The 24,123-nt window shown below is 57.6% G+C and overlaps 2 protein-coding genes across 3 annotated transcripts; both read right to left on the reverse strand.

The window, feature by feature from the left end:
• Window positions 1-66: 66 nt before the first annotated feature.
• Window positions 67-15,664, reverse strand: RAVER1 (ribonucleoprotein, PTB binding 1). 2 transcript variants are annotated; one of them, XM_047095476.1, is made up of 14 exons: window positions 15,206-15,664; window positions 13,566-13,632; window positions 10,551-11,020; window positions 6,146-6,337; window positions 5,860-5,989; window positions 5,423-5,517; window positions 4,434-4,521; window positions 3,932-4,143; window positions 3,730-3,823; window positions 3,518-3,654; window positions 2,672-2,746; window positions 2,030-2,170; window positions 1,534-1,617; window positions 67-1,436 (listed from the first exon to the last, which is right to left on the reverse strand). In XM_047095476.1, exons 1-14 carry the CDS (start codon window positions 15,473-15,475, stop codon window positions 1,290-1,292), a joined length of 2,202 nt encoding a protein of 733 aa, XP_046951432.1. In that variant the 5' UTR covers window positions 15,476-15,664; the 3' UTR covers window positions 67-1,289. The 2 variants fall into 2 exon arrangements, with proteins under 2 accessions (XP_046951432.1, XP_046951431.1); XM_047095475.1 differs by having other exon boundaries at window positions 3,518-3,823; window positions 15,206-15,662.
• Window positions 15,665-16,151: 487 nt separating this feature from the next.
• On the reverse strand, window positions 16,152-23,887 carry ICAM3 (intercellular adhesion molecule 3). Its single transcript, XM_047096952.1, has 8 exons — window positions 23,794-23,887; window positions 23,578-23,669; window positions 22,737-23,003; window positions 18,105-18,410; window positions 17,479-17,766; window positions 16,882-17,136; window positions 16,519-16,767; window positions 16,152-16,433 (listed from the first exon to the last, which is right to left on the reverse strand). Exons 2-8 carry the CDS (start codon window positions 23,657-23,659, stop codon window positions 16,240-16,242), a joined length of 1,641 nt encoding a protein of 546 aa, XP_046952908.1. The 5' UTR covers window positions 23,660-23,669; window positions 23,794-23,887; the 3' UTR covers window positions 16,152-16,239.
• Between the last annotated feature and the right edge of the window lie 236 nt (window positions 23,888-24,123).

The following is a 24,123-nucleotide window of genomic DNA, read 5'->3' on the forward strand; positions in this document are numbered from 1 at the left end:
CGGGGCCATCCCTGACCTCCCACCCACGCCCACTGTTTGTCCCAAGAACCAAACAGCTCTGCTTTCTTTAAAACCATTTACTTACAAACTTTAATTCAGCAAAGGAAAGTCTGTGAGAGAGGACTGGGGAGACGACACCCCCCTGGAGTGGATGTGGACCCCCCCAAGAGTCCGGGGAGAGAAGCTGGTGGCCCAGCCGGCCAGGGGGAGGGGCCCAGGCTCTCCTCAGGCCCAAAGGTCCTGCTGCTGGGCAAGGGCAGAGCTTATCCGCCTGAAGTTGCTGGACTCCCACTGGGCCCATAGGAGGCCAGGAGGCCAGCTCCAGGTGATCTAGCCTGGGGATGGAGAGGTGGAGCTCATCTTCAACATGGGGGGGTGGGGTGGGGGGAGACAGCAGAGGCTCAGTGAGATGCACAATACCCCACTCCCACAGACTGACAGCAGGACTGGTTTGAGCTGGCAGAGAAAACCCGTCTCTGCACCTAGGCCTGGGCAGGAGGGATGATGAGTTGGGTTTGCCAAAACCAAGGCTTTGGCCTTTTACTGTCCCCAGAGTGGGGACTCTGGGTAGAGGGGCCCAATCCCCAGGCCAGAGCCATTTGGTCCTGAGTCAAGCTTCCGGAGCTCGGCATCTAAGAGGCTCTGACCACAGGGCCTGGGACCCGGCTTTAAGGCATCAGAAGGTGAGGGAACTGTGGCAGGAGGCTGGGGACCCCGAGCTGGAATACAGGCCAGAGTGGGCGGGCAGGGGCAGGGCACATCCATGCCTGCAGCAGACAGGACAGGAAAAGGGCTGAGCCATTTCAAACCGAAAGTGTGGAATGAAGGCCCAGACAGGCTGGACCTTGAAGGAATCAGAGCTGGGGGTCGTCCTGGATTGTTTAAAAAATAATACAAATTAGAAAAGGAAACAAAAGTCAATCGTCAAAGTTAAAAAAGGGGGACAGTCTCTGATCCTCACGGGAGGCCAGGGGAACCTCCAAGGCACTCGAAAGGCCAAGATACAGGAGTGACGAGGCAGGAGAGGACTCCCAGAGAGACAGACACAGGCGGATACAGGGGAGGGGAGAGAGAGCTGGCCAGGGCCCCTCTCTCTTAAGGCTGTAGAGTTTCCGTGCCGGGAGCTGGCCCCCAGACTCCCCCACACTCCTTGGGCTCCGGCTGGTTGGTCAACAAAGTCTTTCAGAGATTTTTCTATTACTGACAAGGGGGAGAGGGAAACACAAACAGAACACCAGAAAACCCAAAAGCAATTTGGTGCAGGCCCTTGAGCATCTGGCGCCGGCCCCTTAGAAAATCCTCTTGCGCTTCAGGTAGGAGTCTGCGTAGTGGCCGCCGAGGCCCTGGGAGTGCTGGCCGACGTAGCTGCCTTCTGGACTGGGCTCGGGCGAGGGCAGCAGGTGGGCAAAGCTGCGTTTCTGGCCACCCAGCGGAGTCTAGAGACAGAGGGGAGGGGGTGGCACGTCAGGGGCCATCTGGGGGCCACCGCTCCCCAGCCCCGCGTGCTCCCGTTGCCCCTCCCCAGCTCCATACCTTCAACAGGTGGCTGTGGCCGTTGGGCCCAGGGCCGAGGCCCAGGAGCCCTTCTCCAGAGCCCAGTGGAGAGGAGCCGACCGCCTGGGAGACATGGGAGAGAGATGGAGTGGGAGAGGAAGCAGCCCCCAGGGTGAAGGCAAGGGGTTTCGGGCTCAAATCCTGCCTCTCCCACTCATTAGCTAGGACACGGGGGGGGGGGGGGGGGGGAGATTACTTCTCTCCTCTGAGCCGGTTTCTTCATCTGTCAACCGGGGCTAACATCACCCACACCGTGGGCTACTGGAGAGGGAGTAAAAGGAGGCCAGGAAGGCTGGGCAATACCAGGTGCGAGCCACACAGGTGTGGGGAGCACAGCCTGTTTCAGGCCGGCCCTGAGCAAAGCTGACCCCTGCTCTGTCACCACCCCAGGCTTGGCCCAGGCACCAAGGGTCACAGGGCCTCCCGCATCCTGCCTGTCCCTGGGGACCTGTCCTCAGCTGGGGAGGCTCCTCACCTTGTTAAGGTGGCTCTGCTTGAGGCCAGCCTGCAGGCCACTGGTGAAGTAGGAAGTGGGCGAGCCCGAATAGAAGTGGGAGAGGGGCCCCCCGCCGCCCCCGCCGCTCCGTTCACCAAAACCACTGGGCGGGGGTGACATCTGCAGAGAGGGGGCCGGGCTGAGTGAGACAGATTATTGAAGAATCCAACCCCTTTTGCAGACCCTCCCAAATGACACTGGGCTTGTCCCGTGACTAGCTTTGGCCAACAGGAGGGTAGCATGACTGTAAAGGCAGAGGGGCCTGCCTCTGGGAACCTCCTTTCCTCTTGGGAACCCCGGGACCACCACCACACGCAGGACAGCATCACAGGGTGGCCTGCTGGAGGATGGGCTCCACGTGCAGCAGCTAAATCGCTGCAGCTGAGGCCTCTGCTGCACGGTATGTGGCTAAAACCACTGCAGACTGCTGAGCCCCAGCTGTGCTGTCATGTGACTGTCACGTCATGTGACTGCAGAGACCCCCCCCCCCCCCACACACACCAGGAAGAATGGTGAGAAAAAATGTTTGCTGTTCTAAGCCACAAAGTGGTGGGGCCGCTTGTTAGGCAGCACAGGCTAACTGATACACCCAGGAGGGGAGATGGACAGGGCAGCTCTTACTTTGTGTCGGCTGGGTCCGTGGGGCCCTAGAGCTGGCTCCCGTGGGTGGGAGAAGAGCCGCCGAGGTCCCACGTCCTGAATGAAAGTGGGAGAAGCACGCTGGGTTGGAGTCTGCACCAACCTCACCCCTGGCTGAATCCCACAGCACAGCTGTTACTGGGGAAGTGCCCCCGCCAAGAGGGGGCACGCTCTACTGTGTGGGGGCAACTTCCCACTGCAGGTGGGGCAGCTGCAGTGAGACAGAAAGTGTGCCCCATTGCCAGGAGTGGTGACACCCTGGCCCCAGAGATGGCTGCCGGGAAGGCATGTGGCTCCCATGGACCTAGGTGTTCGGAGTTCTTCAAGGCCGGCGAGGGATCCGGGTTGTGTGAACTCTTCTACATGTCAGCAGTGACGTTTATTTCAGCTGTTAAATTTTTTAAAACCCAACGTGGACCAAACGTAACGTAACACAGGGGTTACACAGGTGGCCAGGCTGCAACGTCTGAGCTAGAGGAGGTTGGAATCATAGAAGGAGCAGCTCTCCAGTGACAGAGACAGGAATCAAGGACGGGAGAGCAGGACAGAGACCGACAAGACACTGATCCTGGTCTCCAAGGGGAAGCGCAGCCTAAAGTCTCTGGGGAGAAAAAGACAGACAGGAACCAGGTCTGGTGGGCAGAGACAGACAGACAGGAGACTCAGGGCAGGGACAGTGTCTGGCACATTCTTCTCTGTCTCCCTTGTGCTTGCCGGGCAGTCAGTATTAGCGAAATACTCGTTTGGAGAATGACTTGCTATCAAGGGGACAAGGGGCCACGGCAGCAGCCCTCGGGAGGGCAGACCACATGGGAGCCGGGTACTCACCGAGGGGTAGTCGAAACCATAGCTGTCGGGCAGCCCTGGTTCCGGGGGCAGGCGGGAGCTGGCGAGAGGGCTGAGCAGGCGGGACTTGAGCTGGAAGGCTTTGCTGCTGCCACCACCTCCGCCACCGCCTCCGGGGGCTGGGGGGTGAGGCAGGTGGCCCTCAGCTGGGCGGCGGCTTCTCCCTGTGCCTCCCCAGCCCCGAGCCTCCTTACCCGCCAGGTTGCTGGCTGGGAGTAGGCTGTGTAGGTTCAGGTAGGGATTCAGGGGGATCCGGAAGTCCTTTGGGGGTTCCCCCAGCAGTGAGACCTGTAGCAGGAGGGCTGGGTTCGTGAGGGCCCCTGGCAGGCGGCACCTTGCGGGGGGGGGGGGGGGGGGGGAGGCTGGAATGGTACTGGATGTGGGGAGGAGCCTTACCCCAGGGGGCGGTGGCAGAGGCCCACTGTCTTTCTGGAGGCTTCTAAGGCCAGTGCCTCGGAGGCCCACCGGGGCAGGGGGTGGAGTGAGCTGGGCTGCTGGGGGACCCAGACCTATGGCTTCCCGGTCACCCCCAGAGGGGCCAAGCAGTGGCGGCAGCAGAGGTGGTGGCTTCCCTCGCCGGGGTGGCAGCTCCGGGGGCAGGGCCCCCCCTACAGAGAGAAGGAGGTGTTGGTGTCCAACCACACTAGACCTGTCTTCCCGGGGCCCTGAGCTTGGACAAGGATCAGCAGGTACGTGCTGGGCAATGAACAGCCCCCTCTGAGTACATCAACTCCCAGGATGCTCACGGCCACCCTGGGAGGTGGGGGCCCAATGGACGGATGGGACTATTGAGACCCAGAGACAGTAGGCCATTTTCCCAGGCCCAGTGAGGACAGGGGCCTCAGGAAGAGAAAGTGGGAAGGGGCCCAGAAAGATGAGAGGCGGGGGTCTGTGTTACCTGCAGACAGCTCTCCGAGGAGGGGGTTGGCCGGCTGGGCCCCAGGCTGAAGGGTGCCCAGGGGAGAGTCTCCCAGGATCCCAGGCTTCTGGAGACAGAGCACAATCAGCTGGAGATGGACCAGGGTGGCCCGGGCAGCAGACAGGTGGCACCCAGGGTCTCAACAGTCACAACACCCAGCACACCCAGAGTGCAGGTCACGGCCGGTCACGGGCAGACGCGCACAGCGTCCCCCAGTGTCTGCGACATCTCAGCCATCACCCATCCAGCTGTCCCATGGGGACGGAGGGCCTCCTGTCTGCCAGGGCCCATCTGAGACCCCGGGGAGCCCCAGGGGGCGTGCACCATATGCTCAACGCGTCAGGGCCTGTCACCCCACACAGGACAGTCCTTCCTAGGCACACTGCCCACACCCAGCCCCCCTGATTATTACGGAAGCACAGTGTCCAACACAGTGTGTGTACCAGCCACGCAAGGGTGAGCCCCTAATTCCCTAATCCCGTCAGTTACCGTCAGACACACCCGTGTCACTGACGTGGCCCTGACAGGTCAGCGGCACGTGTGTCTGTGTGCGGCGGGTCTCCTTGCAGGCGTGTGCGCATGCCTCCCGCGTACGGGTCTCCGCGTACGTGCACCGAGAGAGTGGTGACGTGGCGTATGTATTTCTATGCGCGGTATACCTATCTGTGTGTGCCTTGGTCTGTACGGGTCTCCCTGTATGCGCGCTGAGGAGGTGGGAGCGAGAGACCGCACTCCTCCCCCGCGAGGCCTGGACTTTCCTCCCTAGACTGAGTCCCTTCCTGAGTCCCGAGCGCCTGCGACAGACCAGGCCACGTACTGAGCCCCACAGACACGACCAGATGTCCCATCACCCCGGCGACGGCAAGCCCCCCGGCAGATGCGAGAAGGGCGTGAAGTGGAGAAACAAGGGCTGGGGAGTCCGTGTGGACGAGGAGGTCCCGGGGGCCCCGGGCCGGGCACGCACTTACCTTCTGACCCTGGGTCTTCAGGGCGAGCTGCAGCAGTGCCGTGGACAGGGCCGGCCCGCTGAGGAGCGGCACGGCTGGAGGTGCGCCCAACAGGCCTGGGGGAGACCGGGAAGTGAAGAGCGGACCACAGATGGAAGCCTTTGCCCCGGTTAGGCGCAACCCGGGGCCCGAAGCTCCCAGAGAGCAACTGACGTGCCCAAAAAAGGGGCCCAGGAAAGGGAGTCTGCTGTGGGGAGGCCGGCCCCTTCCCACCACCCTGCCTCACTCGCCCCAGTGAGGGGCTCAGGGCACCAGCTCACCCTGGTGACTGCCACTCACCCCAGCCCCTGCTTGTGGGTTCGAGTCCCTTATAGCTCAGATGGGAGAACGGTCTGGGGAGGCTGGGGTTCTGAGCGCGATGGGGACCGCGGCCGCCACTCTGCCCGGCCCCACCTTACCCTGCTTGCCCCCCGCGTTGCCATGGAGCAGGGGGTTCAGCAGCAGCTGGAGGGAGGCGGAGGGCCCCAGGTTGTTGAGCAGCTGCAGGATGTTGGGTTCGGGCAGGAGCCCTTTGCCCCGGTTGAGGGCCTGCAGAGAGAAACAGAAGAGCGGCTCAGGGCGCCACCCGGCCACGGGGAGGCCGGCTCGCCCCTCCCTCTCACCCCCAGAGCCCAGCTGGCACCCTGACTTTCCCAGAGAGGAGGGCTCGCCCCCCGGGGGCACCCGTCCCAGGCACACACTCACCGTGGCCTGGGCGGCGATGAGCGCAGCCAGCATGCTGCGGCCAGGGGGCCCCGGGGCACAGAAGGAGACTCGCAGGTGGCTGCCCCCCAGCGCCAGGCCGTCCGCCCGCTGCTGCGCCTCTTCAGCCTTCTCCGCCGTCTCGTACTCCAGCACGGCGAAGCCCTTCAGCTGCCCGTCCTGCCCATATGCCAGCTGGCGGGGCGTGGGGCGGGGGGAGGCAGACGTGAGCACCCGAGTGACGGTGGCCACCCTCACGCGGAGTGACCACGGCGACCAGACCCGGATCATGACGGCGAACTCCCCAGAGGGGGTGGGTTCTTGGTCCTACCCTCTTCCGAACCCTGCTCCCGCACTGGCTCATGGAATCTTCTCAATGGCCCTAAGAGGCTGCACCCTACCCACTTTTCAGAGGAGACAACTGAGGTTCAAATAGGTCGACGTGCCCAAGGTCGCACAGCTGGTGGGAGGGCAAAGCTGGGACCTGGCCTCGCATGGGTCAAGCCCCCTGGGCCTCTCGTCAGCGCCACCTGGGGGCCCCGATGGGGGCTGCCAAGCACAGGCAGCTTCGGGGAGGCAGGATGGCACGCTCGGGTTATAGAGCTGGGAAGAGGACGCGCCGGCAGGAGACGAGGTGGGTGGCTGCGAGGCGCTGCTCAACCACAAGCCTCAGGCTGAATTCAGACACGGCAGCCGGGACCGGGAAGGACACACAGCCTGGGGGTGAGGCAGGTGGCTCCAAGCTCGGGTTCCAGGCTGGCAGGGCCGGGAGGGAGGGAGGCCCCTCCACCTCCCTTGACGGCGGCCCTTTGGTACTTCAGGCCCACCGCCCCCGATCCAGACCCTGGGGCCAGATGTGTTCCAGGATCAACGCTGTTTGGGAGAAAGAAGGATGCGGCCCGCGCTGCGTATCACGTATCTACTCCCCCAGTGGGGTCGAGGCTCCCATGAATCAGACACACAGATAACTCTGCAGCAAGGCACAAAGATAAAGGCCACAGATGGCCCCTTGTCAGGTCAGGTCAGAGCCTGTCACCAACTCAGGGAGCAAACCTCTGGGTTTTCAGGGCATTGTGGGTGCCGGAATCGTGGGCTGGTGGTGTCCCAGAGCAAGCAGATACTGGAAGGACACCCAGTGGGACCTTGCACGCCCATGGGCTGGGCGCTGCAGGAGCTGTTTCACCACATTGCAGAGGCAGGCACCGTCAGCATGCCCACTTAGCAGGTGAGGAAACTGAGGCTCAGAGAAGGGCAGTCCTTTTGCTCAGGCCACAGAGCTGGAGCCGGCATCAGATGAGGCCAGGCTGATGGCCTTAAGGAGACTACCCGCCTCACTGTGGCTATGGCGGTCTCAAGAACCAATGATGCTCAGGGCGCCTGGGGGGCTCAGTCAGTTAAGCGTCCTACTCTTGGTTTCAGCTTAGGTCATGATCTCACGGTTCATGAGTTCGAGCCCCGCGTCGGGCTCTGTGCTGACAGCTCGGAGCCTGGAGCTTGCTTCAGATTCTGTGTCTCCCTCTCTCTTTCAACCCCTCTCCCGCTCATGCTCTGTCTCTCTCTCTCTCAAAAATGAATAAACATAAGGGGCGCCTGGGTGGCGCAGTCGGTTAAGCGTCCGACTTCAGCCAGGTCACGATCTCGCGGTCCGTGAGTTCGAGCCCCGCGTCGGGCTCTGGGCTGATGGCTCGGAGCCTGGAGCCTGTTTCCGATTCTGTGTCTCCCTCTCTCTCTGCCCCTCCCCTGTTCATGCTCTGTCTCTCTCTGTCCCAAAAATAAATAAAAAAAAGTTGAAAAAAAAATGAATAAACATAAAAAAAAATAATAATTAAAAAAAAAGATATTTAAGAACCAATGGTGCTGGGGTCCCTGGATGGCTCAGTCGGTTAAGTGTCCGATTTCGGCTCAGGTCATGATCTCCCGGTTTGTGGGTTCGAGCCCCGCGTCGGGCTGTGTGCTGACGGCTCAGAGCCTGGGGCCTGCTCTGGATTCTGTGTCTCCCTCTCTCTCTCTGCCCCTCTGCTGCTCATGCTCTCTCTCTCTCTCAAAAATAAGTAAACATTAAAAAAAGGAGCCAACAATGCTCCTCCTGGTCCCCAGTGATGCACAGTGTGGTTTGGAACCAAGACAACGTCCATCCACAGAGGACGGCAGAACCCACGAAATGGAAAATATCGCAGCCTCAACAGGAATGAGAAAGCTCTCATGCCTAAACACGAAAATGTGTCCAAGAAAGCGTGTAAGAACCAAACCAAAGCAGCCATGGCAGTATCTGGGTCAGGGAAAGGGGAACGCAAGGGCATATGAACATCTGCTTGAAATGCGTGATAAAATCACCCTGGAAGGAGACACAACAAACTGGTTTGAGCAGGGGCTGCAGGCAAAGGCGCTGTGGGGCCGGAGGGAGCCTTTGCCAGTGACCTTTCTGGACGTGCTGAGTTTCAAAACAAGACTGGACTGCCCATTCACAAAAAAAAAAATAAAACGGGAAAGGCTTCTTACAACACCCAAGGTCTTACGATACGTGCTCTATTCATGTCTATGGCATCAGCATATCAGATGTGATGTAAATTGGCCTGTGAGCTACGGGATTTCCTTTCAACATCTCAGTTATGTTGAAAATGACACTCCCCAGCAGGACAGCAAACTCCCAGTTCAGCATCCAGCCTTCCTGGGAGGTGAGGGTGACCACCTTAAGAATGTGGGCTCCCCATACCCCCCAGGGTCAGCTGACTGACCTTGACTCCCAGCCCACCTTACTGGCAGGCATATCACTGCACATGCCCATCCCTGGGCCTTGTTTTCTTCATCTGCAAGGTGGGGCCAGCAAACGAACCCAGCCCAAAGGGTGGTTGTGGGGATTCAAGAAGCTGCTCCACGGTGACAGAGAAAGGTCGTGCCCTAGGTGTGCACCTGCTCAGTGCCTGCACAGGGTGGCTCCAGCCATCAGCCCATCTCGACTGAGCACTCCACCTTCACCTCTGACCAAGGCCCAGATGCACACCTTCTCACGACATGCCCTGTCTCACAGATGAATAGAGAGAGGGGTCAGAGGGCAACCAAGGCTTCGTGGCTCCCACCTAGGGAGATTAAGGCTCCAACTGCAACGTGCCTGACACCTGGGCCTGTCCTCCATTCAACCAGGACACCTACTGTAAGTGGAAGAAGGAACAAACAGCCAGTCACAACAACCCAATCACAAAACACTGTCAGCCCCATTTCCGGATGGGGAACCTGAGGCTCAGAGTGAGAACTTGGTGGTGGTCGTGGCCCTGCTGTCCTACCTCCAAGAGAGGATGTCGCTGTCAAGCTAAGTCATCTGTCCTGAGCCCCACCAGAGAGCCTAGCACACGGCAGGAGGCCTACCCAGGGACAAGCACATAGCAGATCCCCAACGGAAAACAGCAGCATGACCAAATGCAAAGGGAGCAAGGAGAGGGGTTCCTAAGATGTCGGGGTCCCCAGGCCCAACACTCCCTTTACACAAGGGAAACAGGACGCACCCGGGCCACAGAACCGGGGTCAGAGCCATATACCAGCCTCCACCACGCCGGCCTGGGGCTCTGGAGTCAGGCCACGGCACTCCGATCCCGGCCCTGCCATGCCCTGGCTGTCCAGCCCTCGGCAAGGCGCTTGAGTTCTTTGCGCCCCCTGAAAATGGGGATATCACCTGCTTCTCTGGGCTGTATTAGGATGAGGGGATTCCAAGGAATGTGCTCGGTGGGTGCTGAAGGAATGTCCCTGCTGGGGGTCTGCGGGCGAGACTATCTGCCGGCTGAGAACCGGGCCTGGCCCGTTCTCCCCACACTGTGCCTGTCCCGGGGCTCGTGCCGCACACACAGAAGCGCATGACAAATGTGACTCGAATGAACCAGAGACCATTTGGCCAACGTGATGTGTGAGTATCGACTCCTTTCTTGCGGAGGAGGGAAACCAAGACTCAGAGTGAGTGAGTGACTGCCCAGAGCCACAGAGCACGGCTGGAATCCAACCAAACCCAACTTCCTGACCTCAAGGCTTACATGGACCGTGGGCTTCTCTTGAGCCGCCTCCTTCGTGCCAGGCCTGGGAGCCAGCAGGCACTCGACAAACCTGATCAACACGAGAGCGAGAGGCGAGCGAGCCTCGCACTGAGCTTTCACCAAGGTGGTCTCACCTGCGTGTTATACGGAGGACCGAGGCCACCGAGATTAAGCAAGTCGCTAAAGGGTTCACAGGGATTTGAACCCCAGCCATCTGGCTCCTAGCTGGGCTGTCACCCCCTATACCACGTGGCTTTTCAAACAAGAATCCCATTCAAAGTGGCACTGCCGCTGTCTTACTAAAAGGGACCCGGGAGATTAGGAAAGGCAGGTGACTTCAAAGGGCCCCTCTGAGGTGCGCTGGCCCCTGCACTGGGCGCAGGGCTCACCTGGCAGAAGGTGGGCGTGTGGACCGCCGACAGCGCCCGACGCAGGGCGTCCACATCGCTGAAGCCGGGGGGCAGGCGGTCAACACAGAGGCAGCGGGAGTGGAGCAGGACGGGCGTCAGCTGCCCCGCGTCTGTCCAGTGCACGTAGAGGGTGCGCGGGCCCAGCGGCTTGCCCAGCAGGTCCGACTTGGCACGGGCGGCCGAGTCCTTCTTCATGTACTCGGCGAAGCCGTAGCCCTTGGAGTGGCCGGTGCGCTCGCTGTAGACCAGAAAGCAGCGCTCCAGGCTGCCGAAGGGCCGCACCAGCTCCTCGAACTGCTGCTGGGTGAAGCTGGGGGGCAGGTTGGCCACGCACAGCAGGGCGTCCGTGGGCTGCAGCTGCACCGACAGCTCCCGCTCCCGCAGGCGGCTCTGGTGGAAGGCGCTGATGGCAGCCTCGGCCTGCTCCCCGTTCAGCAGGGTCACGAAGGCTGCAGCGGGAGGGGGAGGAGGGCGGGGGTCAGCGGAGGCCGACCCTTCGCCCCGGGGCCGCCCGCCACCTCCCTTTAAGCCTCCTCGTGTGACTTTGGGGTATCCAACAACCGGGACATTTCAGGCACCAGCCGGATGGGACGGTTGCCAGCCTTAACGACTGCTACAGGCGTCTCCTGCCTCCGTGAGGCCTGCTTCCTGCCCCTCGTCTGCGCTCCCAACCCACAGCAGTGCTCGCCTACTACGGGCCTGGCTGGGTCCTAAAAACTTGCTAACTCAGGTGACACACGGGAGTGCTTAAGCATGTGGTCGCTGGGGCCGGGGTTTCCGCTCCAGCCCCTGAATGGCTCTGGGGTCTCCGTGTCTTCACGTGAAATAAGAATAACGTACTCCTGCCCGCCACCGTCTCGCCAGCAAGAAAAGAGGCCCAGAGCAGCGCCTCCTGCCCGAGTGAAGGGGTCCGGACTTGAACCCAGGCAGGCAGACCCCAGAACCCTGCTCTGCACCCCTCCCTCACCACCTTTCCAGGCCACCAACACCTCTCGAATCCAGGCCCCTGTCACCCGCCACAGCCTCAGCCCCCACTGCCACTCCTGGTTTGCTCTCTCCACCCGGCAGCCACAGGGAACTTTTCAAAAGGATAATCAGATAATGCCACGCCGGTGCCCAGGGGTGTCTCACTGCAGGGGCCAGTGGCTCCTGCGTGGCCTGGCCCACTGGCCTTGCTGGCCCTCTCCCACCTCTTGCTGCTACTTCCTGGACTGTGCCACGCACACTCTGCCTCGGGCCTTTGCACCGGCTTTTCCCTGAGCGTGGAACACTGACCTCCAGGATTCTTCACCTGGTTAACTCCAACCCACCGTACAGTCGGCCTGCAAACATCACTTCCCCCACAAAGCCTACCCTGACTGTTCCTGTTTCAGATCCCAGCTCTGTGCTCTCACAGGGCTCTGCGGTTTCTGGTCCAATGGTCATTTCACCTCCACGTTTGCAGCGGTTTGAATAACAGCCTTTTTCACAGACTAGACTGTCTCCATTTGGTTAACAGCTATGTACCCAGTGCCCAGCACAGGACATTCAACACTCATTGTTGGAAGACTTTATGAATGAAAGTGTCATTTAACTTCTGGATCCTCAATGCCTCGCACATCCTCATATTAGATGCCCAGTAAATACTTCTGACTCATTGTCCCTGTCAATATTTTACTAAGCACCTACTAGGTGTCAGGCTTTTTAGGTATTCTAGTGTGTTTGGCCTCATGAATAACTCAAGCAGGTCATGCCCAATCTGCTGGTGAGAAAACTGCGGCTCAGGAGGGTACATCACTGGCCTGTGGCCACAGAGTGAGGATAGACCGGAACTTGAACCCAGGTCTATTAGTCTCCAGGGCCCAAGATCTTAACTACTCTAGGCTGCAAGGTGAGTCTCGAGGGGTTACTTGTCCTCAGCTACTTCTCACCCATCTTATAGATTGCAAGAAAAGGCCCTGGAAGGTTTAAGGCAGAGACATCCACAGAGAGCTTCCCATGCAAGGGGTGGGGGTGGGGGTGGGGGGGTGCCAAGGCTGACAAGACCCATCTTTGTTCTCAGGGAACCAACCACTCGGTGTGGGAGGCAGGTGAGTGAGAAAGTGACAATGGTCCAGGGTGACAGTGCCATGACAGGTGTGGTGTTCAGGGCACTGTGAAGATGGCAGAAGGGACAGCTAAGAACACTGGGACAGGGTGGGGAACCTGGGTGGTTCAGGTCAGTTGGGCATCTGACGTTGGCTCAGGTCATGATCTCACGACTCGTGGGTTCAAGCCCCTCGTCAGGCTCTGTGTTGACAGCTCAGAGCCTGGAGCCTGCTTCAGATTCTGTCTCCCTCTCTCTCTGTCCCTCCCCCACTCACACTCTGTCTCTCTCTCTCAAAAATAAATAAACATTAAAAAAAAAAAAAAAAAAGAACACTGGGAGAGTGAAAAGCCTGGAACCTTATGGGTACCCGAGGTGCTGGTGAGGCTGGGGCACATCCCTGCAAGGCAGAGTCAGGAGAAGGCTCTCGGAGAGTTTTGGAGAGAGAAGAATAATCAAGGTTAGGACCAGATTGGATCAGATTTGCAACTAGATCAGAGCTGGCTACTGGGGGAGGACAAGCAGGGGCTTGAAGTCAAGGAGGCAGAGAGGCCAGCGGGAAGCTGCCAGTTTGGAAGAGATGGAGAAGGTACGGATCAGAAGGAAGCTGAGGGATGGAAGGGCACCGACTGTTCTGGAGGGCTTGAAGGAGAAGACCAGACAGGCCTGGGTGACTGGCTGGCTGGGGGGATGGGCACGGGAAGTGGGGAGCCCAATGCCCAGGTCGGGCAGCCCAGGGGAGGAACACCAAAGCTGCCCCACAGTGGGTACCCAGGATGAAAGACAGACTGGGACAACAGTCTGTCCTGCCCTGACCTAGGGGACAATGTTGGGCCTGAAGTTCAAGAGAGGAAGCACTGGGCCTGGACCCTCCCAGCTTGAGGGACTGTCACCTCCTGCCACTAGCCCAACCCACACGCCCCACAAACCTGTCCCTTTGTATTTGTCCACAAAACAGTACTTGAGCTCATAGTCGCTGAGCAGGTCGTGCACTTCCTGCGGAGAAAGAAGCCAAAGGATACGGAGTCACCAGGGGCTGAAGGGAGCCACCCAGTGCCACCTCCACATGGACCAGCTAAGAAGGCAGATCAATTACCAGACCCGTTTTACAAAGGAGGAAACAGGCTCAAAGCAGTTACTTGTCCAAGGACGCTGAGGCCACTCCTGGCAGAGTTGGGATGCAGAGCCTAGCTGCAGACTCCAAGCTTTGAACTAACACAACACACCGAAGAGTAAGCTGGGTCTGAGTTCAAGACCCAGCTCTGCGGTATGCCCCTTAGGGAAATAATTTCAACCCATGTGAACTTCAGTTTGCAAGTCTGACTCTTTCCGACAACCGGACAAATTACGCATTAGCCCATTTTGTAGATGAAAAAAAAACTGAGGCTCAGAGAGGCGAAGGAACATGTCCAAAGTCATGCAGTTGGTCAGGGCAGCAGAGGGAATGCCACCCAGGGGTACCTGACTGGGGACCCTGTGTGCTTAATAAGCCCACACTGCATGGCTTCACCTGCCTCCCAATTCCCTCGGGCTGACAGGGCTGGCCTTCTTGCAAACCAACGTTGAGGGCAAGCTCTGAGCCAGCTAATGCCAGACACACTGTGCACCCCGCGGGAGATAAAGTGTTCTCACCGGAGAGACGGTAAGCACTAGGAGGACCGGCTCTAGAAAAAAACTAGACCATGCTTAGTGGCACCTGACCTAGGTCTGTCGCCAAGTCACACCCCTTCCCTTCTGGGACTCCACCAGCCATGTGCCTACCTACGGGCACGGAGAGTCAGTGGCAGATGTGCGGGTGGGTCAGAGAGCAGAGATTTTTCAGCAGCAGGGAGAAGGAACCCATCCCACTGCGGCGCGGCAGGGCAGGGCCGACTAGATGCAATCTCCTTGGGTCCAAAGAGCACTGGGAAGCCCTGCCCCATGTAGGCCCCAAAAGAAGGGCACCTCGGGCCAGATTAGTGTGAGGTGGGGGGCAAAGAACAGTGCCCCCCCCCCCTTTCCTGCAGGTCTTTGAGCTGGGGACAGGAGTCTCTATTTTTCCAAATTAATCCAGGGGCTTTGGGGAAGAAAAGACCCCAGAAACTACTACAACTTCCGGATCTCTCAGAGGAGTCGATAAACGCGTGCTACGGAAAGGCTTACTCTAGCCAACCCTGAAACTTCTGGATACGAGGTCCCGCCACCCCAAGGTAGAGGGGGTGGGGAAAAACACAATCAGAGGAAGGACCAACTGCCATCCCTACTTCCACGGCCCCACTATAGCAGCCCATTCACAATTCCCAACAAGGCCAAAGTTGCCCGCCCCCTTCCATTCCCTGTCCCCTGAAATAACTTGGTTTCGTCCAAGCCCGTGGTCGCCCCTAGCAACGTCCTCCCTCACCCCAAAGTTGGTTTCTCCTTCCATCACCGCCCCCCCATCCTGCTCTTGGTTTCTCCCGAACCCGCACAGATCCCGCGCTTGGACTCTCCCGCCGACGCCCCTCAACGGAGCCCAGTGTTGGTGTCGCCCGGTTCCCCCCGCGCACGCGCACGGTGGTATTTCCCGCCACGCTCCCCCCCCCCCCCATACCTGGTTGGTCACGTCCCCCGGGAGGCCCCGGATCAGTATCTTGCGGCGGTTACGGAACTGGCGCTCGGTATGTTCTAGGCGTTTCCGGATCTCCTCTGGATCTAGCGGCGGCAGTTCTTCTTCGGGTGCCCGGCGCTCCGCGACATCGTCAGCTTCAACCTCGGCCCCAGTCTCCGGGCTCAGCGGGGGCCGGTGAGTAACGGACACGTCGGCCGCCATCTTGGGAAACCCGGCGCCTTCTGGGACCAGCGAGCCTGGGCGGAGCGGCATAGAGCGGCAACGAGGGCGCGCCCTCCGATTGGCCAGGAGAAGCCCCACCTCCTTTTCCACCCCCTCGGCCCATTGGCTAAGGCCCAGCCCGCCTCTCAAGAGTTCAAGCCGCTTCTGGGCGCCACAGGCCCCACCCCTTTCTGCCAATAAGTTGTCACTCAAAGAGGGGCGCCTGGGTGGCTTAGTCGGTTAGGCACCCGACTTCCGCTCAGGCCATGATCTCACAGTCCGTGAGTTCGAGCCCCGCGTTGGGCTCTGTGCTGACAGCTCAGAGCCTGGAGCCTGCTTCGGATTCTGTGTCTCCTTCTCTCTCTGCCCCTCCCCTGTTCATGCTCTGTCTCTCTCTGTCTCAAAAATAAATGTAAAAAATTAAAAGAAATTTGGGGTGCCTGCATGGCTTAGTCGGTTGAGCATCCGACTTCGGCCTAGGTCATGATCTTGCAATTTGCAGTTTGTGAGCTCGAGCCCCATGTCAGGCTCTGTGCTGACACCTCGGAGCCTGGAGCCTGCTTCAGATTCTGTGTCTCCCTCTCTGCTCCTCCCCTATTCACGCTGTCTCTGTCTCTCAAAAATATATAAATGTAATAAAAAAAAAAGATTAAAAAAAAGTTGTCACTCAAAGGACGCAAAGCACAGTGGGTGAGCTCCTTAGCGCAAGTGGAATCAAGCAACAGACTCCGGATTTTCAGGGCTTTATTGGTGTGGAACCGGGGATACAGCCAAACCCCTATCGTCGTTGGTCCAGCATCCCCCAGGTTCGAAGCTCAGGACGGCCCCTCCCCCACAGCCTCCTCGGGCTGCCTAGACGTCAGGGGCAACCAAGTGCTCCCCTGGTTCACTTGGTAAATGTCACTCCTCTTCTGCAACCCGAAGACGTACACTAAGGCCGCAGTGGTAGTCACCAACCCCAGGGTCACTAACACCACCATGACGATGGTGACAGCATGGGCATTCCGACCTATGCAGAGAAGCAAGGAGTATAAACACACGCACTCTCCCCGCGTGGGTTGTCCGTCTGCATCCACAACCCCGTTTTGGCTCACCCTGAACGTTCATCACCACGGTCACAGTGTATGTGCCTCGAGAGCTGACCGCCCGGCAGGAGTAGGTACCACTATAGTTTAACATGACGGTAAATGGAATCCCGACGGGCACCTCATTCCGGGAGCCTTCCTGAAAACAGTGCAACTCGGGGTCCGGATTGCCCCGGGCCTGGCACCGCAGGATATTGGTGGTTCTGTCTTTCCACGTCAAGCGCTGGGGACATTTGGCTTGGTCAATCTTGGGACCGTCTATGAAACGGTCAAATGATTAGACATACTGGAGTCACAGCGTGGCAAGGAAGAGTAATGTCTTCCCACCAAACAGGGGGAGCAAGGGTTTAAAGGTCAGAGTGACCTACTCACACAGAACACGCAACTGGACGCTCCTGTTCCTGTGTAAGATCTCCCTGTCCACCTCGAGCGTGGCATTGCAGGAGAAGTTGCGCCTGTCATCCCTCTCGGTGGCGATTAGCTGAAGCTGGGCAGGCTGGCCAGGGGCCGCAGCCGGAACTCCATCCAGCGTGACCTGGACTCGGGCTCCGGCCGCGCAAGTCACAGTCACTTTGGTCCCCTCGGAGGCGCTGGACTCACTCAGGTTTAGGATGGGCCCCCTGAAGCCTAAAAGCGGGGCCTTGCCCTGGAGTTTACTGACCACCCACCTCACATCGGATCCCCGCCCTCCATAACACCTGTTTCGTCTCGAGGTATCAGGCCATGTCTTTCTGCTACTCTGCGGGTCCCCACCGCCTACTCCCCCCCCCCCCGCCCCCTTCCAACTTGGGACACTTGGGCTATACCCTTAGTTACTTAGGCCCCGCCCACACTACAACCCCTCCCACTCTGGAGGCTCAGGCCCCACCTCTCCAGTCTAGTCTTCGTCATCTGTGCGGCGCCACTCGGCTACCGAGGCCGCGCCCCTTGTCCCGCCTGTCGAGCCGTCTTGGCTCCGCCCCCTCTTACGGTAGATGGTCAAGTTCTCCCGGGCCTCCCGGCTGTCGCTCCCCAATGTCAGGTTGCAGACAATCTCCCGAGCGCCCTCCTGCTCCGCGCTCGCTGTGACTGTAGCTGTGGCCGTGATCGTATCCCCATGGCTCTCGACAGCAGGATTCAGCATCTGGTTCCCCAGCGCCAGTTGGACCTGGGCCTCGGAGGCCGGGAACAGCCGGTCCAAGGTGCAGTTCACGGACCACGTCGTTCCCACCTCCAAGAGCCGGGGGACAACGAGGTGTGGGGGGGTCACGGGCAGGGCTGCGGAGAAGGGCAGGCGTGAGCAGGAGGAGGTCTCCCAGAACCGTGAAAGGGTCTCCCCTTACCCCATGACTCGTTCAGTGCCCCCAACCACGGTCCTTTCCCAGAAGACCTTGCGGCCTGGATCACCCCCTACCCAGAATACACCCACAGAGCCTTCTCGTAGGCTACCGCGGCCGCGAGTCTCCCAACGGAAGCTGTGCACGGTCCAGTAGCCAAGGGCATGCCTTCCCAGAAGCCGTTGAGGTCCAGTCCACTCCGTTTTCCAAACCCTCCCGGCCAGGGCGCTTCTACTCTGGCTTAGCTCATAACCCACCGTCCGCAGTCCCTTCCCTCACCGAAAGTTCGGAGCTGCCTGGGGGCCGAGCTGTTCTGGAACAGACCCAGCCCTCGGGAACGCAAGTCCAGTTCCGTGCGGCACGAGAAATTGGCGAGGTGGTCGTCTCTGCCCGCCAGCACCGTGACCGTGGCCTCGGCGGGCTCCCCGACGGCCGGCTGCCGGCTCAGCTCCTCCTCCCCGCGGAGCAGCACCACCGTGAGGTTGGTCCGGGGCGCCCCGCCGGCCACCTGGCAGCGCAGGGTGAGGTTTTCGCCCACGGGCTGCCAGCGGGGCAGGGGGGCCAACTCCACGCGCTCCGGGAACCCTGGGGTAGGGGTGGGGGTGGGGGAGAATTGCACTTAGCAGCCAGCCCTGCAACTCCCACCCCAGAGAGCAGAGAGGGGGCTGAGGGTGCCCCAGTGCAGAATTGAAATTTTGAATAAACCTGGAGAGCTTACTTAGTATGTGCCTGCAGAAGTGTTTGCTATTGTCATTTAGCATCATGATTATTATTTCCTGTTTCGTGGGACACCTTGCCAGGCACTGAAATAAAGTCAGATTTTCTGTTCTGGAGAAATTCACAGTTAAGGGAAGAAAAAAAAAAAAAGAAGAAGGAAGGAAGGGGACCAACTTATGACCACATACAACATTATTAGTACTCATAAAAGTTCCTGTTTATTTAGAGTTTTCGTTAGACTTTCCAATTTAAAAAAAAATTAAGTTTATTTTGACAGAGAACAGAGCACATGAGCGGGGGAGGGGCAGAGAGAGAGAGGGAGAGAGAGAGAGAACCCTCAAGCAGGCTTTGCGTGCAGTCAGCACAGAGCGTGCTGTGGGGCTTGAACTCACAGACTGTGAGATCATGACCTGAGCCGAAGTCAAGAGCCAACACTTAACTGACTGAGCCGCCCAGCCGCCCCTCCTATTCCAAATGTCATCCACCTTCATTCACAGGCAACCAAGTGAAATCTTCTCTATTATTCTTCTCCTTTACAGATGGAGAAACTGAGGACCAGAGAGGCGAAGGTGAGATGACCTATCCAAGGACACATAGCCAGAAAGGGGCCCGGCTGGGTTTAGAAGGTGAGACTCCCAACTCCAGACCCGTGTATTCACCTGCCTCCTTTTTTTTATATATATAATGTTTATTAATTTTTGAAGTGGGGGGCAGATGGAGAGTCCAAAGCTGACAGCAGACAGCCCAGTGCAGGGTTCGAACTCACGAACTGAACCATGAGATCATGACCTGAGCTGAAGTCCAGACGCTTAACCGACTGAGCCAGGTGCCCAGTCACCTGCCTCCTTGATGTCACATCTAGGGACTCCCATGGCTACTCCCAGCTTCTGGCCTGGACTCTGGCCTTGGCCTCTCCCAGAGCCTGGCCCAGCCGCCCCCCCCCCCTCAATCCATCCGAGGCTCTCCAGGCTCTTACCAGAGCAGCCTCTCAGGATGCTATGACACAGTCACGAGGGACTCAACACCCCCAGGCTGCGTCCTCTCCCCGCCGCAACAGCAGTGTCCCTCTGAGGCACGCGTACCAAACCCTGGGCCTCCTTCGGGAAACATCTCATACCCTCAACGATTTGAGCCCGGATCTCAGCTATCACAGAGGCCCGTGCACTGGCTGCCATGAAAAATATTTCACATCTTACTACAGGGAAGTGTAGCTTTTCAAAAGTTCCATGACACCATTTCACTTTTATGAAAAGACCTGCGTTAGTTAGTATTAACGGAAAGAAATCTGAAGAGTATTTCCACTTTTAAGAAAAATGGCTGGGAATGCGAGCTGGTGCAGCCACTCTGGAAAACAGTCTGGAGGCTCCTCAAAAAACTAAAAATAGAACTACCCTACGACCCAGCCATTGCACTACTAGGCATTTATCCAAGGGATACAGGTGCGCTGTTTAGAAGGGACACACGCACCCCAATGTTTATAGCAGCACTAGCAACAATAGCCAAAGTATGGAAAGAGCCTGAATGGCCATCGATGGATAAATGGATAAAGAAGATGTGACACACACACACACACACACACACACACACACACACACACAATGGAGTATTACTTGGCAATCAAAAAGAATAAAATCTTGCCATTTGCAACTACGTGGATGGAACTGGAGGGTATCACGCTAAGTGAAATTAGTCAGTCGGGGAAAGACAAATATCATATGACTTCACTCCTATAAGGACTTTAAGAGACAAGACAAAACAGATGAACATAAGGGAAAGGAAACAAAAATAATATAAAAACAGGGAGGGGGACAAAACAGAAGAGACTCATGGAGAACAAACTGAGGGTTACTGGAGGGGTGGTGGGAGGGTGGGTGGGCTAAATGGGTAAGGGGCGCTGAGGAATCTACTCCTGAAGTCATTGTTGCACTCTATGCTAACTAACTTGGAGGTAAATTTTTAAAAATAAAAAATAAAATTTAAAAAAATGGCAAAAAACGAAAATAGCATGCAGCTATACAGAGAGCAGTTATACAGAGAGCAGGCACCCTGCACGGGGAGGGTGGTGCCACCAGGCTCCCTTCCCGGGATTACACTCAGCATCTCAGCCGCAAGTCCCCAGGGCTCTGACCTGTGTCTGTGAGCATCAGTGCTTTATCTCCATTTATTTTGCGCATCCGTTAGCAGGATGTGTCCTAAGGTCTCAGGAAAGACTAGGAGGGGCGCCTGGGTGGCTCAGTCAGTTAAGCGTCGGAGTCTTGATTTTGGCTCAGGTCATGATCTCACGGTTTGTTGAGTTCAAGCCCCGCACTTACAGCACGGAGCCTGCTTGAGATCCTCTCTCTCCCTCTCTGTCTCTCTCTGCCCCTCCTCCGGGAGCATGTGCTCTCTCTCAAAATAAAGTAATAAGCTAAAAAAAAAAAAAAAGCCTAGGAGAGGTTATTTTTGGGGTCTGGGAATGCTCACCATTTTTTTCAATATAAATTAATTGGTTTTTCACTTTCTATCATTTTGACTTATAAAAAGTTTCATAGGAATGCTTTACTTTCGGACGGTAGGAGAAACCTTTATTGACGATTTTAGAATATTTAACAAAGAGGCCCCCATCGGGGCACCACTGGTCAGAGGTGATGATAGGCCAGCAAATGCCAGGAATGCTCGGGAACTCGGGGTTGGGGTGCGGTGGGCTAGCCGCAATATGGAGCATACGCCAATTTCTACCATGAAAACACTGCCTCGATGGCCGCTTTTAAGCTACCCAATGCGACACAGGGTCGGGAAAAGGTGAGGACAGTCGGCTCCGGCGAGACAGGACCTACAGGCTCCCGCAGAGCCCTGGACAGAGGCATCTGGAACACACACAAATGTACGCCCTATACAGAAATGCGGACACAAAGATATGAATGCAGCGACATGTACTGACACAGACATCCACGGCCACTCACACACGGACACACACATTGACATAGAAAACACGCTTACACAGATATACACACAGGTGTGGATACTGACGTACACAGACACGTACATTCACGTTCACACTCAGATACACACACACAGACACGCGTGTGCACTCACACAGACACACAGAGATGATGACACACATACAGACGCTCACAGACACGCACACAGGTACACAAAACGGATACTGGCCCACAGCAGGAGCCTACACACGGTCACACGCACACACTACACTTATCTAGGAAGGCTTCACAAAACGGTAGGTTCCACGAGCGTCCGTACTCTATTTTCTCGTCTACTGTATTCTTTTAAGTGCAGAGGGATGCTGGCAGGAACCATAAGAAACAGGGGACACCCGGGTGGCTCAGTCGATTAAGCGTCCGACTTCAGCTCAGGTCATGATCTCACGTGATTCATGAGTTTGAGCCCCGTATTGGGCTCTGTGCTGACAGCTCAGAGCCTGGAGCCTGCTTCATGTGTCCTCCCTCTCTCTGCCCCCTCCCCACTGGTTCTCGCTCTCTATCTCAAAATAAATAAATAAACATTTAAAAAAAAGAGAGAAAGAAACTAGTAACAGTGGGGTCTGGGAAGGAAGACTCATCTGTTAGGAACAAGGGTTTGAGGGCCAGACTACCCGCTTCTCCAGGCTATGAACCCTGACAAGCAACTTTACCCCGTTGAGGCTTAAATTCCTCATCTGTGAAATGGGGCTCCTAAGTGTACCTCCTCCGCCTGGGAGACTTCTTAAAGACTGAATGAACCCCTAGTGTCCACATTTAAAACAGTGACCACTCGCAGCCAGCACAAGGCAATGGAGGTTTAACACACACCTTTTTATACTTTTGGATTTTGGAACCACATGCATGAATGATTAACTGCTGTGAAAATAAAAGTAATACATAAAAGACACGAGGTACCATTTAAGAATCCTTGTTGGGACACAAGTTGATTTCACAGCTGCTGCCCTGGCATATGGTTGAGATGTATCTCTCTGTCTCTGTCTCTGTCCGTCTGTCTGTCTCTCTCTCTCTCTCTCTCTGTCTCTCTCTCTGTCTCTCTCTCTCTCTCTCTCTCACACACACACACACACACACACACACACATTCAGGTCCAAGCTCTGGGTCAGAGCCCTCGTTCCTTTCTGGAGACTCAGGGTTCCCTGCTCCCCCGCACCACTGGCCATGTACCCCCACTACTGCCCAAGGCCAGTGCCACCTCCAAGCCACAATCACTCACGGTATACTGTGATGTCAGAGGAGGCTGTCATCTGGAAGCCATCGCAGAAGCCGGAGCAGAGGACCTGGCTGTCACTGGTCACACTGCTGAGCTGGAAGGCTGCCCAGCCCAGGCCATTGCCCACTGGCTTCTTGGGTAGGGATGTCTCCAGGGTGATGAGTTTGGGATTGGGGCAATCCGTGCTGCAGTTCACCAAGAAGGACCCTCCTGCAGGCAGCACCGGGTTCTGGGGCTCCACCCTCAGTGGGAACTTCTGCCCCTGGGCACCTGTGGGAACAGAGGGACACCGCTGTTTGTTCCAGTGCCTCAATCTACCCTTCTGCAGGCCCCACCTTTTCACATCACCTCCCTGCCTTCATGGTACTTCAGTCCGGTGGGGAAGACGGATGATTGGTCAGGAACTGGGGAAGCCTCCGAGGAAGGCTAGGGGAGACCCTGATCCAGACTGTAGGAGGAAGCATGTCAGGGAAAGCTTCCTGGAGGAGGGGACAAATCGGGCCAGTTCGGAAGGGAAAGTCAGAATTGGTTATCTGAGTGAAAGGGAAGTGATCCTGGCAGAGGGAAAAGGAGAGACAGAGGTCCAGGGAGGGACTGCGTGTGTGTGTGTGTGTGTGTGTGTGTGCACGCGCGTTGGGGTAGGAGACAAGTCACAGGCAGGGGAGCCCTGAAGGCTGAGTTAAGGAAGCCATAACTTTCTGTTGAGGCCAGTGATGAGCCCCCTGTCAGGTGGGAGTTTAAGGAAGTGTTGCGGCAGCCAGGATGTGGGAAGCTTTGCTCTCTCCATTCCCCCACCCTCCCCCGATCCCCCAACTCCAGCCCTCCCCAGGCTGACTTGCCTCACCTGGGGGCAGCAGACAGCAGACCAGGAGCAGGGAGATAAGTGTGGTCCTGCAGGCCCCCCGCAGCAGCCCCGAGGGTGACATCGTGGCCAGCCTGCAGGAGGAAGTTGCCTTAATGAGGTGCAAGGCAGTGGGGAGCAGGCGGGGCACCCCGGGGACGGAAGCACAGCCACAGTGGTTACAATGACAGAAGTCCAGGGGCTGCTCTTTGCCCCGACCTGGGGAAGGGCAGAGGGGATGTTCTGTGGCCCAGAGGGTCCAGAGTGGGGGACCTAGCGACGACGTGGAGGGTGCTGCTGGGTCGTGGAAGGGGCAGACCTGACTTAACACCGCTGGCCTCTAAATGCACTGACAGGAAATGCGAACGCAGTCGGCTTCCTTTGTTCTCAGCACAAGGAAGACACCTCCTTCCTGATGAACTTGGGTGAAGGGGGGTGTCCTGTTCCCAGAGAGGAAGTTAACACGGGATCTCCTGACAGACATTGTCCTTGAGGTGATAAGGTGGGATTTCAAGCTGACAGTGGGGGGGACTTCTAGGCAGGGTCTAA

This window comes from Lynx rufus, unplaced genomic scaffold (genome assembly GCF_022079265.1).
Source record: "Lynx rufus isolate CCGP_SWC_20201006 ecotype Redwood Valley unplaced genomic scaffold, mLynRuf1.p SCAF_4, whole genome shotgun sequence".
NCBI classification, from domain to species: domain Eukaryota; kingdom Metazoa; phylum Chordata; class Mammalia; order Carnivora; family Felidae; genus Lynx; species Lynx rufus.